Source organism: Melozone crissalis, unplaced genomic scaffold (genome assembly GCF_028551555.1).
Source record: "Melozone crissalis strain CALT ecotype California unplaced genomic scaffold, PUWL_Pcris_2 ptg000027l_1, whole genome shotgun sequence".
Classification (NCBI taxonomy): Eukaryota; Metazoa; Chordata; class Aves; order Passeriformes; family Passerellidae; genus Melozone; species Melozone crissalis.
The window spans coordinates 56,398,032-56,411,976 of record NW_026535805.1 but is presented as its reverse complement, the minus strand read 5'-3'; the positions used below and the strand labels follow the sequence as shown (position 1 = coordinate 56,411,976).

The 13,945-nt window shown below is 36.9% G+C and overlaps 1 protein-coding gene across 2 annotated transcripts in view; it reads right to left on the bottom strand.

The window, feature by feature from the left end:
* WDR35 (WD repeat domain 35) overlaps positions 1-13,945 on the bottom strand; it is a 43,038-nt gene that overhangs the window by 15,264 nt on the left and 13,829 nt on the right. For both annotated transcript variants that reach the window (XM_054279593.1, XM_054279594.1), the window contains 5 exons: positions 13,421-13,481; positions 4,851-4,995; positions 3,520-3,589; positions 2,720-2,773; positions 835-944 (listed from right to left, as the gene is read on the bottom strand). In XM_054279593.1, the coding sequence (XP_054135568.1) occupies positions 835-944; positions 2,720-2,773; positions 3,520-3,589; positions 4,851-4,995; positions 13,421-13,481 (440 nt within the window). The remainder of the gene's footprint in view (positions 1-834; positions 945-2,719; positions 2,774-3,519; positions 3,590-4,850; positions 4,996-13,420; positions 13,482-13,945) is intronic.

The window sequence follows — 13,945 nt, the reverse complement described above, 5'->3', positions numbered from 1 at the left end:
TTTCAAACACAATTTAGAAAATTAACCTCAAAATACTTATGGATCTGAGCTTATTTCATTAGAATAAAATCATTTAGCAAGAAAACAACTCGGGTTCAAAACAAAATGAATGTGGCTCTGACTACATCACACTGCCTTTTAAGCAAAGTATTCTGGTTTTGGGCTATACCTGAAGAGGCAAGAGATCTCTACACATGCATTATGAATTTTGTTTGAAATGATTATGTTTGTTTGAAGTTATTAAAATTGCCTTGCAAATCCTTGTATATTTTTGCCTTTTCTGCCAACACTCAAATGCACTCTCTTGCAAAAAAAAAGCTGTTGAGTAGAAAGCAACTTCAGTATTAGCACAGATGAAGTTCAGCAGAACCAGACTTACTAGAAATCACCACTAGTTATAGCATGTTACAATGGAAAATTAAATGGGATGTACAAAGTTTGCAGGCTTTAGAAGGACACAGAAACAGAAAGAAGTCATAGATATGAAATTTCAGGTTATGACATAATTTTATCTATTTGTGTCATGATCAAAGAAAGGTTATGTTTGGTTCATCTAATAAAACAAAGATATTTTCATGTACACAGGGTGTGAAAAATAGGAGACTTTTACTAACAGTGTCTCAGAACAATGACTGTCCAGATGGAAATAATTAGTAATAAATAAATCATTAAACAACCATTAAGGACAACTAAAATTAATAAATGGTTTATACCAAATTAAAATTAGTACATAACAAATATAGAATTTTAGATTTTACAGAATTAGTATTTTCACAAATTTTAGTGCTTCACTTTGAAATTGGATATCTGTGTTAGAAACAGGTCTTTGCTTACCTGGAGTTGCAGTTCAAAGACAGCTGATAAGCACGCCGGTCCAGGGAGTAGCTCTGCACCACAGCCACGCTAGGGAGGCTGTACCTCTGAATAATGCCAGATTCTCTTCCCTAGAGGAAAGCAATGCTGCCTTAGTGAGAGAACTTCTCCATCAGTAAACCCTTTAAAATGGTCTTATTTATATGCTGGTTTAGACAAAAGAGCCTTGGGATAAGTGACAGAGCATGAGTGAAAAGAGAGAATCATCACCCTAAAAGTTCTGAATTCTGGTATTCAAACAAGATACTCTAAGATGCTACAAGTGACAAATCTGCTTAAATCAGGGATGTTGAAACAAACAGTTACAGTCCACATCCAGCACACAGAATTTCAGGAGCCATGACCATCCAGACAGGGTCTACACAATAAAACAGGAGAAGTGTGAAAAGATTCTTGTCCCACACTGGCAAATCCCCTCAAAGAGTTGCACATAGCAGCACCAGCCCAGGTCTGAAAGCAGGACAGCTCTGCTCATGTGGGGCTGTCTCCATACCAACAAGTCTCACCAGTTACTGCAGAACCAGAGCTAGATTTAAAAGGAAATGCTATAAAATATACTGGTTTTTTACAGCCTTGAGTAACAGGAATAAATCTAAGTACTAGTGTGGTTTATCTTTATTTTGCTGAATGAAACACCAATTCCCTGTGTCAAGATACCATCAGGCCATCAGGGTGAAAGGAGTGACATCCTTGAAATGAAATGATCACTGCCACTATTTTCTCATGGTGTTTCTGTAAAATGAATAACATATCCAGCTTGGTTTGCCTACTGTTCAACTCTTGTGTTGGAAATAAGTCAACATTAAATTTCAAAGGAGTGAAAACTTTATTCCTTGTCTTCCTTCTTTCCCCAAAGCTGTCCCTAACATCCTCAGCATAAATTACCATTTTTGACTTTTTCACATATGTATACCCTATAGACTAAAAAGCAGATTAGTTCAGAAGTGTTAGAAAATTGAACCACTATCATTTGCATTCAGCTTCAGCACATTTATCCAGATCTGGTCTCAAAAGCATTTCCTCTCATTCCTTTCCTTTTTTAAAAAAAATTACAGATTAATTATTTTCAGAAGTTCATTTTCATATTCTTCAAGCAGCAACAAGCCCATAGTCACCTATTAACCATCACACCTTTTTGTTCATGCTTTCTCCCATGAACTTCTGATTTTGTCAAATGCAGTCAAAGGATAATATAAAAAAACAAACAAAAATCCACACTAGAATCAGAACATGACAAAACAAGATCTTTCCTGGAAGGTGGGTAACAGGAAGAAACAGTTCTTTCTCTCTCTTTGTTCTGTTCAGTTAGCTTGCTTTAAAGCCCATATATAAGTTTGTTCACCTAATGAGATCACTTTCCAGCTTAGAACAAAAAAATGCACCAGCTCTTTGGCATGATTCAATACCCCACACAACTGTATAATCCAGAAGTATTCATCTGTATATAGTACAGTACTCTGCATTATACCATTCATATGTAAACAGACAAACTTTGTAAGTCTTTGTCTGTCTCAAATACTGTCTCAAAGAGACTTCTCAGGACTCAGATTACAGAATTAAGTCCTGATCTAGACTTTATAAAATCCTATGTGTAAGTATTAACTCAGGCAACTACTCTGTAATTAAATTGCAAGTACTTAGTGAATTAGCCCTCCTAAAGAAAGAATCCAAGTTAACAGAAGAAACCATTAAAGTTATCTTTGAAGAAGAGGAAAGAGGTTTTGTCTGTGTAAATTCTAAATTCAGAAATGCTTTGAAATTATGACTGCTTATGAACATAGAGAGAAGAATGTTATACCTACAAACACAAGAGGCAATTAGGAGTTCTGTTAATCATGTAGCTTACCACAAGCAGTATCTTATCAGATGCTGTTATTGCACAAATTGGATCTCTTGTTCCCTGAAAGCAAACAAGTGATATCAGTATCAGTTTTACTGCAAAGGTAAGCATGCCCTGCTAAAGAAAGAAGGTTATTTAAATAAACAAGAGTGTTGCTAAGTATCCACATGAAAAGAGGCTATCAAACCTTGTCAGCATACAGTCTGTGGATAGTTTGTAGATGGCATCAGTAGCCTTTGCTATGGCAATCATAACAATAATATTAACAGCTTCCTTTCTTTTCCTGCCCCTCCCTCCAGAAAAATAAGAAATCCAAAATGCAGCAGGTGTTTAACAGAAAACACAAGAAAGCAACAATCCCTGGCTTGTGAGGGCTGTTAAGTAATTCATTTCAGATACATTAGTAGGGTCAGACAGCACTTGCACACACACATGAAGTGAAAATGGCCAAAAATACTAGAAAAGATCATAAAGGTTATTGAGTTTCAACAAAGTTATGTTTTGTTGAAGTAAGGGGAGCTGCTTCTGACCAGGAAGACAGCAGATGTCAATATACTGTACACACTCAGAATATACTTTTTCCATGTTCACTATAGTTTGCTATGTATTTCCAGTAACACACGACACAGTACAGCACCAGCCAGAGGGAAGAAACATAACACGTAAAAAAAGGCAGAAGTAAAAGAAATTTTAAGTACAACCATTTCTACTAATGAAAATATATGAAAATAAATAAATCAACACTAATTACTGCTCTTTCAAGCTACCAGTGACACCACAATAAACTAGTTCATAATATCACTCACTTCAAAAGCTTTGCTGTAATCAAGGTGAGCGTCTCCAGACCCTGAAAAGGTGTCATCAATATGATAGATCCTGTAAAGGAGGAGAGTGAGAAGAAAAAGTGAGTCCAAAGAAAGGATCAACTTTGGTAGCATCAGTATGTCCCATCCTTGGAGAAGAAACCATTGGAATTGGAGAAGAGAATAAAAGCTGCCTGTTCTTATGCTCAAAAGCATCCCCTTTGATAAATCTGGTTTATATTGATATACAGATATGGCAGTTGCTTTCCCTTTCACAGCCCCTGATGGTCTATTCCCTATGAGCTGTAAACTTTCATCCTGTAACATTAAGTTTCTGCTGTTACAGTTAAATGTCCTGCTGAAAACCATCAACCACTCAGTTGTCCTTTTCAAACGTGCACTTCCATATCTCCCCAGGGTCTTCTCCGTAACTATGAAGCACTTCACCTTCACATCCACAAAAACTTATGTATTACTGTACTCTTCAACACTTATAACTTCTCTCTTGCCTTAAAAAGTAGCATTAGGAAAGATTTTAGAATGTTAAAATCCTCATTAAGGCTGAATTACAAGTGTCTACATTTTTTGATATTTTTATCAATTTATAATCTTGTCCAAGGCTAGGACATCCAAGTCCTACAACAATCTAAGTTATTATAGCATGCACAAATAATTACTCATTATTAGGGATATATGGTGATAGGAGATGGTAGGTTTATAGAAAGATTATATGGAAGAACACACAAAATAACTAAAAAGAAAGCCATAACAAAGTTGCAAGCTTTGTGGAGGTGACAGAAAAGTTAATGCCACAAATGAGCACCTGGGAAAGAAATATTTTGGAAGCAAAACAATGTTGACTTTGGCTTGTTTAGTTTGAGAGGATAAAAGTCCATACAGGATTAGTTGCCAAAGCCACAACCAGACACAAGTGTATTAGAGAAGGGCCAGCTGGACAGACTAAGTTCTTGCAGGCAATGACAGACGAGAAGCAGTTCAAGTTATCAGAGGCAATGGAGCTGCCTGAAACTAAGAGCATGGAGGGGAAACAGCAGAGGGGTAAAAAGGCATCAAGACACACAGTTCCATAAGGGAAAACATGCAGCAACCAAATGGAGACACTGAACAGAAACTAATCCAAAAATGTCTGAGGGATGTGGATAACAAACACATAGTTGTTATACAAAACTAGTATATCATCTTACAGGCCTGAAATTCAACAAACCTGATCAGAAAAATGAGAAGACAAGGGTTTGCATTTTAGACATGGAAGAATCCACCTTATCAATGACACTAGAGCAGAGGAAGAAAAATGGCAAAGCCTGAAGACAAACCTTTCCCTGCCTTCTTTCCTGGTGCGTGCCAGCTGGTTGATTTCCATGGCTGTGAGCTTCTTGGCCACCCGGTACTGCCAGACGTAAAACGCTACTTTGGAAGCCGCGATCACATGAGTTCTGGTCATCGTGACAAACAATGGCTCTGTTACAAAACCCAAAGAGTTGCAAAATTACAGCAGCAAGCATTGGAGTAGATGCTTGTTTGTACATTTTTTCCAAGATGGATGAAAACACACCCATACATTAAATGCAAAAAACAATGACCAAAAAAATCTGCCCACACACGACCTAACAGCAGTTTTCATTAGCTGGTAGTAAATCTCACAGGAGCCTTGTGGACTTGCCCAGAAGAGCAGAGAACTTCTTTACCAGTTCTGACTTTACCATTAACACTTTCTTCTCCCTGCTATTTCAGCAAATCTTCATGCACTGATGCAGAAAACAGCAAATACATACAGACAAACTTTCAGGTTAATGACCAGCTCAGGAGCATCTTGAATCTCCTTAACAAGATCTATTAAATACTTATTTAAGGCTATTCAAAAGTTGGCAATCTAGAAGAGATTCTTTTTCTTAAAAACAATTCCTAAATTTTAAGTTAGACAAGACCTAGAAATGCTGTTTGTACCTTAGTTAATAGTTGGGCCAAATATAAAATCTTTATCTGAATGGCAATAAATTAAATATTTAGCAGACTGTATACTTAGTCTTATTTGAATATACCAAAAAATCACAGTGTAGGAATGCAGGACATTTTCTTTACTTTAGCTCTAAGCCCACTTAGAATATGCGCACAAATTCAGTATCTCATTCCTGCTGTCCATGTTCAGTGGGAAAAAAAAAAAAGAAAAAACAAAAACAGTGAAAGCATAGAAAAATAAAGAAACCTAGTATGCAAATCAGCCAATGTCTTAAAGTTCTATAAGTAAATCATTATGACACCAAAAAAAAAGCTAGATAAATTCCAAAGAATTGTGCAAACCAGCCTGGTAGTGGAACACTGAGTCATGCAGATAACATGATGTGAGTAGAAAATACAATTCTTTTACAGTGAATCTCTTATTTTTTCTCCTCTTAATTTTAGCACAGAACAGAACTCTGGAGGGAGCTATAAGCCTGCCACATAGAAGAGCAGTGCTACAAGAGACAGATGGGGGAAGATTGGTTGAACAGATTTCATTTCTTTGAAACCAAGAGGATTATATAAGCTACCCAATGGCTGCAGAATACTTTTTAGTAAAAATGTCAATACTGGGCAAGAAGGCTTAGTGATGATGCTTAACATGAGCAGCATAGTTGTTTAGTCATTATATGCAACTCAAGTATTTCATGTATTTATAACACATTCATTTCAATAATTAGTCACTGAAGGATACAGTCTCCTGTTTCATCAAAAACATTAACAAATTCTATGTGTTTGCTCTGGTTTTTTATTAACTTCCAGCTGTATGTGCCATAACAACCAATGCTTTTATCCTTTAAAAACTAAACATGAGAATCTCCTGACCTGTGAGGGAAAAAGGTTTGCTCAAATCACAACACTTGTGTTAAGCCTCATATCTGAACTTAACTTCGTCAACATTTGAGTGCTTGTGGTCCAAGACAATGTTAAATCCCATTGCCATGCCAACCTCTGCAGCCATGGGCATTCCTCACACTCAAGAGGTGACTCCCCCTTTGACTTACAGCTTCCATGGAGCCTAAACTTATTTGTGCACACCTTGAAACACCTGAATCTGGGAAAAAAGTTGTTCACATATGGTCTGTTGTGAACCAGAAAGAAGATGGCAAAGTATCCGTGCTTTATCCACGAGAATACAATCAATTAGGTGTTTTATGGACATGCCTCAGACTAAACTGACAGTTGCTGCCAAAAAGCACATACGCACCAACCCCTGACACATTTTCCTGCCACTTCTTTCATATCAGCTCTAGCAGCAGCTGGACAACAGAGTAAATTTGATCAGTTCATTCATCTAACTGACCTCAAAATTAAATAAATAAAAGATTACATTAAGTTGGATTAAAGAGAAAATCACAATTGCTGGAGCAGGCAGGAATGAGCAGCCAGCATGGAGGGCAGGGCCTTCCCTTCTTTGCAACAACAGGCTCAGCAATGACTGGATTTAAGCCAAATGTGAAATTGCAGGGCACAGCACAGAGACACAATCATCAGGATCAGATCCATGCAGAGCCACATCTGAGAGAGCAGCATTTCTACATGGGAACTGATGCTTTTACAGAATTGCCTGTATAACTTCATCAATTACATAAAAGTAGGACACATGGTATTTTTTGTAGGACTGTTTTAGCTTTTTATATTGGTCAGTCATTGAACAAAAAAAATCACAAACAGAAAAATCTGTGGAAAAAGCAACTCAAATGCAAGTCTGGACACTATGAAACATTTCTTTACAAGGGGGTAGGCACTCATAGGAACAACCTCCTGGAGAGGTGGTCAGTGCCCCAAGCCTGTCAGTGTTTAAGAGGCATTTGGACAATGCCCTTAGCAACATGATTTTGGTCAGCCCTGGAGTGATCCTGGACTGGATGATCCTTGTCAGTCCCCTCCAACTGAAAGTATTCCATTTCACCTTCTTGCCTCAGAGCCTTCCACACTGGGCTATGGTCTGTTCCTGAAATGTTTTCCTTCTTGACTGCATGACGGCATAAATTCAACATGAGGGAAGAATGTCCCAGCCTCTTCAAGTCTGGGCTGTTGCTGGGCAGAGAAGGAAAGACAATATGCTCATTTCAATCCCTTCAGGCTGAGGAAGACCTAGAATCCCTTCCCAGGCAGCTGGTTTAACTACTTAAGTTTCCTTTAGGGTAGGGAAATACCATCTTATACGGCAGCATTGATTTGCCAGCAAGTGCTGCTCAGCTGAGCATCAGTGCCCTTCACAGAACCTGTGCTCTGTTAAGCAGACAGAAATGCAAGTACCTCAAGTCTGAAGAAGGCAAGAAATTTGGACACTTCTCAGCACTTCCACTACACAGCAGCTTTCCATGCCAATACTTAACTTCAGTATTAATGTCTTAATACTTAATTTTCAGACATTGAAAATATGTGAGAAAAACATTTTAACAGGTGCTTCACTTTTCAGATGCTGACCAAATACTGAAAAGGGTAAACACATCATCCCCATCAAAACAACTCCAACATGTGAAACAACTGCCCTTTAAATTCTTTCTGGCCCTCCTTTCTCTTCTCACCTCATTTCTCTTCACTATTCCTTCATAAAGCCTCCTCCCTGAAGGAAAGAAACTTTCTTTCCTATATACCCAGGAATCTCGAATAACCTTCTACAATGTTTGCATTTCATCCACACACACTCCATCTCACTTCAAAGCTGCTAGAAAACACCTGCTTTAGTGTCTAATCTTCTTGTAAAAATATAGACAGAAATCAACCTTAATGCATGACTACATTACTTCACCACATGAAAAGGCTGAGACGCTTTCTAGTCTATGAGATAGCATACACAAACAAGAAAGACAAGTGATCCCACCTAAATCTGATGGAAAGGAAGCAATCTGACAGACACAATATTAAACTGTTGTTTTCATACAAGTCTGTTACAGGCTGTTCCTGAGAAACTGGAATGAACTTAGTCTAATCAATAAATCTACCTTATTTTAGAGCCTGATTGAAATATCTCTACAAGTGTTGGCTCAAAATGGAAAAAAATGTCAGGCAACAGCAGGGACAACTGAACATGTTGGGACATGTGGGACAACTCATGAACAACCACGGTTTACAGAACATAAATATTCAAAATCCGTTACAATTTACATTAAAAGGATCAAGTAAGTAACAGCAATTCAAGTGCTTTTCACATGTAGCTCAGTCATCCCTGTTATGGCATCCAGGAGGGAGGCAAGACACCTGGGCAGAACTCCAGCTCTGCCTTTAATCCACCTGTATGTTGGTCAAGCTGTTGTATTAATTTCACTGGGTGCTAACACACACTTGAAAGATAACTCAACACATCACTATGTCAGTGCTCCTAAGCACATGTAAGAAGATGATATAATCCAGCCTGAGTGACCTTTTCTTAGCAGATACCATCTGTTGTGTTTCCATTAAAAAGTTATTATATAACAAGATATTTAACCTTCTGTAGTTTATATTTAGTTATTCATCAAAGGACTTTGACAGAAAGCCTGTGAGCCTGTAAAACATGCACACAAGACACTGTGCTGGTTAATTGTTGTCCCAGAGTAGGATGGAATGCAGTAATGTTAGACAATGAAGAAAAGAGTAATTTATGGGCTAGCAAACGCGAGCTATTGTGGAGGACCTCAAACACAAGGCACAGGAAGCAGGGGAAGCAAAATGCCTTTGGACAAAATAAAAAGCAGTATGAGGAACAGCTGAAAGTGTAACCACCCATCAATGTCTAAAGAAAGCTAAAGTGATGGCTCTTCATCAGATAATGACTAATTAATCTTCTATTGCCATCATCAACAGAGACAAACATTAGAAAGCTAATGATATAATTAAAAAATCAACAGAATAAAGGAAATAAGCTCTTCTTTTTTTGAGCCTTACTTGAGCTACTGGCTTAGAGCCCAACAACACAAGATTTACATCTCCTGAGGGCGAATCAAACATTGCATAATATCACAATTTCTTTGTCATTAGGAGATTAATAGTGCTTTGTTGAAACAGTATTAGAAAATATTATAAATTGACTATTCAGACAAATTGTGTCTTAACACACGTTCTCAGATGCATTATTTAAATGCTCTGTCAGCTACTTAGCATCCCTACATGAGCAGTCTTTTTTCTCCACTGTACATGTCCTACCAGGACAAAATCCAAGAGGCTTTGCCCTAGAGGCCTGCAAGGCACCTAAGTCTCAAAGAGGAGTAAACACTTTATGTTCAGTAGAGTTCCAGGTGATTCTTGCTCCAACAAGGGGCAGTCTGCTAGAAACCACAGTTACAGCCAGTCAAAAAATACAGTTTAGACTCATGGTAGTGAAGAGCACACACACAAGAAAAGGCAGGAGCACACAGATACCAACTGCTCTGTTGAGGACATTCTACAATGTTCAAATCATTTTTCACCAGCATTTATGAAAATCAAATAAAGTAACAACCTAAGTGTATTTAAGCCACTCTGAAAGATGGCACTTAGAAGTCTGAATCAAGTGCAAGAGTTCAAAACAAAAATTACCTAACTTTTTATGGACAGAACTTTATGCAACAATTTATTAGTTTACTAAAAGGAAATTAGCTGAAAATTTGTATTAGTAGAAAGAAGAGGGGAAAAAAAGAATTTTAGAAACAGATAATAGCATTTTTCTTAAGTCAGCAACACTCATCCAATTATCTTGAGTAAGAGAGAAGTTCATTTTAACGTTTAACTGCTTATTTCTTAAACTATTAATAATGACTCTGATCAGATAATTGATTTAATTAATGCTGATTTTCCTCATTTATAAACAGAACAAAAGGACAACAATTTTGTTAGAAATCATGTATCAACCAGAATCTTAGAGAACGTTCAGAAAGGTCTTCTGCCCTTAAGGTTTTACAAGGTCTTCTCTCTCTATTGACTTCTGCAAGGCCAGACAGCTGCTTAAGTTCAGCATGATGTCAAACTGGAACAATTACACTTCCTACTGCCAAAAAGCTCCAACTGTGATAAACAGCATGATATACTGTACAATAGGACCTTGACTATGTACAGCTGTCAACCTCTCACACCAACTGACCTTATGTTGTAAATATTTCTAGTTGTTCTATAAAGTTGCATTTTCAAATGTTACAAAAAGAGGAAGGTAACTATGATGAAACCAGCACAAAGTGTTCCAAAAGAGTTGCATTCATAGGCATTTGCTTTTCACTTTTACCTTCAATCCTTCTGCAAGTTTGGAGAGCAAAATTTAAAGGAGTCTTACAGGATGCATATATTAAAAAAAAAAAAGGCTGAATCTTTGGCTGTGTAATACAGTAATGAAAGACTCGCTTATAATTGAGGCTACAGAAATTTTTCAGGACTCAAAAATGTAAATATTCCTAACCTCAGGTATTTGTCCATCCATGAAGCTGAACTTTTACAAATGAACTCACTTCTAGGAAAGAGCAAATCTATGCACTAAACTGGTCCTCCAGTACTGGAGGGAACAGGAGCAGACTGCAGAAAGCTTCGTTATGCTAAAGGAAAAAATTATTTAATCAGGACAATTCAAGTACAGTTGGAAAAACAACAGCATTTTTCAATTAAATAGACTTTCTTTTTAAGTGTTCCCAGTTACTGAAAAAGATTCTTTTCTTGTGTACAGGCAGCTGTAGGAGATGGGTCCTACTGGCAGAATCATAAAGAAACCTTTGTTTATAATAATAAAAAAAATTATTAAACTCTCACAGACTCACAAAGTTCACACAAACTGAACACTAGAAAAATGCAAAGCAAAGAGTTTAAATGCAGAGTTAGACATGTACATGCAAAGCTAATTTTAACAGTGAGTGGGATTCATCTCACCTAATTTTAGACATCTCTGACAGAGATGAGCTGGCTGCCCTGGGCTTCTGCATACCCAGTGGAGAGCAAAAAGACCCCCTTCATCAATGATTCACCCAACTTATTTTAGATGTCAGCTGCAGAAATGAGAAGAACTACTCCCTCTAAGTTCCTGAACCCTCTCCCACCACCCCAATCCTGCCTGCCAAGCAAATCCAGGAAACCAATGGGCACATACAGTGTAGACATCTGATCAGGAGCAGAGATAGGACAGGGACAAAACAGGCACCCAACTCACACCCCTAACACCCATCACATCATCTTACTTCATGGGATTCTGTTTTGGGCTTAGGTTTTTTGCTTTGGATTGTATGGGTTTTTTTGGCAGTGGAGAGCATTGTTACATTGTCTTATTGATGTTTTTTCCTCCAGTCTTGATAAACTTTTTGATAAACTTGATAAACTGAAGCTCCTGGACATGTTAGTCTTTCAGACTCTGATATGGCCCCCCCTATTGCAAAAGGTGGCAAGAGGACATCAAAGGGACAGAACCAGAATTCACAAGACTAAAACTACCACACTATTTCATAAACCTTTCATATGACAAAGTAGTCAAATTCATTTATCAGAGCATACTCTTAATTTTAATTATGATCTACAATATAGGGCACAAATTTCAAAATATATGTATGACTCAAAGCTGATTTCCTCCTGCTATCACTGAAAAACTGAACATTAGAAAATGATACTGAAAATTTAATTTATATATAATAAAGAATAAAGCTGTTTAGACCAAAGGAAAATAATCATTTATGATCTTGATTATTTCTAGTCTTTGGTAGGTTTTTTTCCTACCTATACTCTTCTGTGAATTGCTGTTACTTCCTTGTTCAATAGTTCTTCACCTTTCTTTCCGCATCATTTCTATCTTACCAAAACTTTGCTAGACACTTTACTCATCAATTTTATCAGAGAGAATGGCTCTTTGTTGTTTAATATTAACTCCAAGTATTAGCACTATGACTTAAAACTAACTTCTCTACTGAGATTAATTTATCCAGAAAAGTTTCTTTTTGCAGAGAGGATAAAACAATGGCTCTAGAAGGCAATTTGCATTAAAAAAAAAAATTCACGAGGTTTCTTGTCATAATAGAGTCTTCTCTCTCATTCAAAAGCAAATAAATATTTTTATAAATTTAAATAAGTTATTTAGCCTTGCAAAACAAAACAGGAGAGTTAATCAAAGAATCAAGGTTCAAAAAGAAAACTGCAAACAGGTTTCACAGTGTCTACTCTGAATCCAAATTCAGATATATTTGGGTAAGAAACCAAAAATAAAGCAAAAACTAGAACAAATAAAAGTGGATTCATTCGTCAAATAAAAAGATTAATTTGTCAGTTTACTACAATTCCCTCATCTGTTTAAAGGGAAAATAATCAATGCTATTTATTCTCAAGGAAAAATCACAGAAAACAGTGGCATGCAATTACTTGGAAATGTTCTGTACCACACCTGCAGCAAACAAGCACTAGGGAAAACCTGGAATTCAGCACTAGTAAGGATTTGGGAGTGTTTTCATATTTGTCTTATAATCCACTGATTTTTTTTTAATTGACTTTTAATTTACAATCTGAAACTACTTAGATAAAACAATTGTGATGAAGATAAGGAAAATATATTTTCAACACTGAAGCACAAGAAATTGATGCTTAAGTTATATGGAAAGCAGCAACAAGGTTTTTTTAAATGAAAGTCCATATCTAATTATTTTAATTCCTTTGATACAACTGGACCCTCTTCAAAGTACATTTTCTTATAAAGAGGTTGAATTACCACTGTTTTTCTTCACTGTTGTGAAGGAAAATCTGAAGTACCAAAAGACATCCATTAAAAAAAAAAGAAATAAAGAAAAGTAGCAATTTTTTTAAAATTATGTTATTCATAGTTTGCATTAACTGGAAGAATCAGTTTAAGTTGAGCCAATTTGACAAGGAATGTTAGTGGTTTGATAAGCCATTATCTTTATTAAAAGATAACTAACAGGTCACTTCCAACACAGATTACAGAATAAGACTATTGCAAGTTACTTACCAATATCAATATATTTTGGGTCCAAGGGTGTGCCAATAGAATTGCAGAGAACCAGCACATACTGTATGGAAATAAAAGCAAGTGTCATTAGTACCACACTTTTTGTAGATCAGTAAGCTGCACACAGTTTTCTGTGGAGGTGCATCTCATAACCCACAGCACACATTTTAATGGTCATCAGAAACAGAAAACACAGAGACCATGACTGTAGCAAATATAAAGCAGCATAAGCACGAGAGCAACTGAGAGTAAATGAGACCTATTTGCCAATTAGCACTATAAATTAAGAACTAGCACAAAACAGGCAAGTAACCAGCTGTTTTATGCATGGGAGCAAATCTACCAGGCAAAATCCAAAGACAACACATGGGCAACACAGGGAGCATCTTCCCTGCTGCTGTGTGAGGCACAGGCTGCACTGAGAGCATTTACAGGCATGATACAGCCCTGACTCAGGGATTTAGTTCTCATCAGCTGCTCATGCAAAAGACAATCTAATAAACTCCCAGAACTTAGGATCTTTGT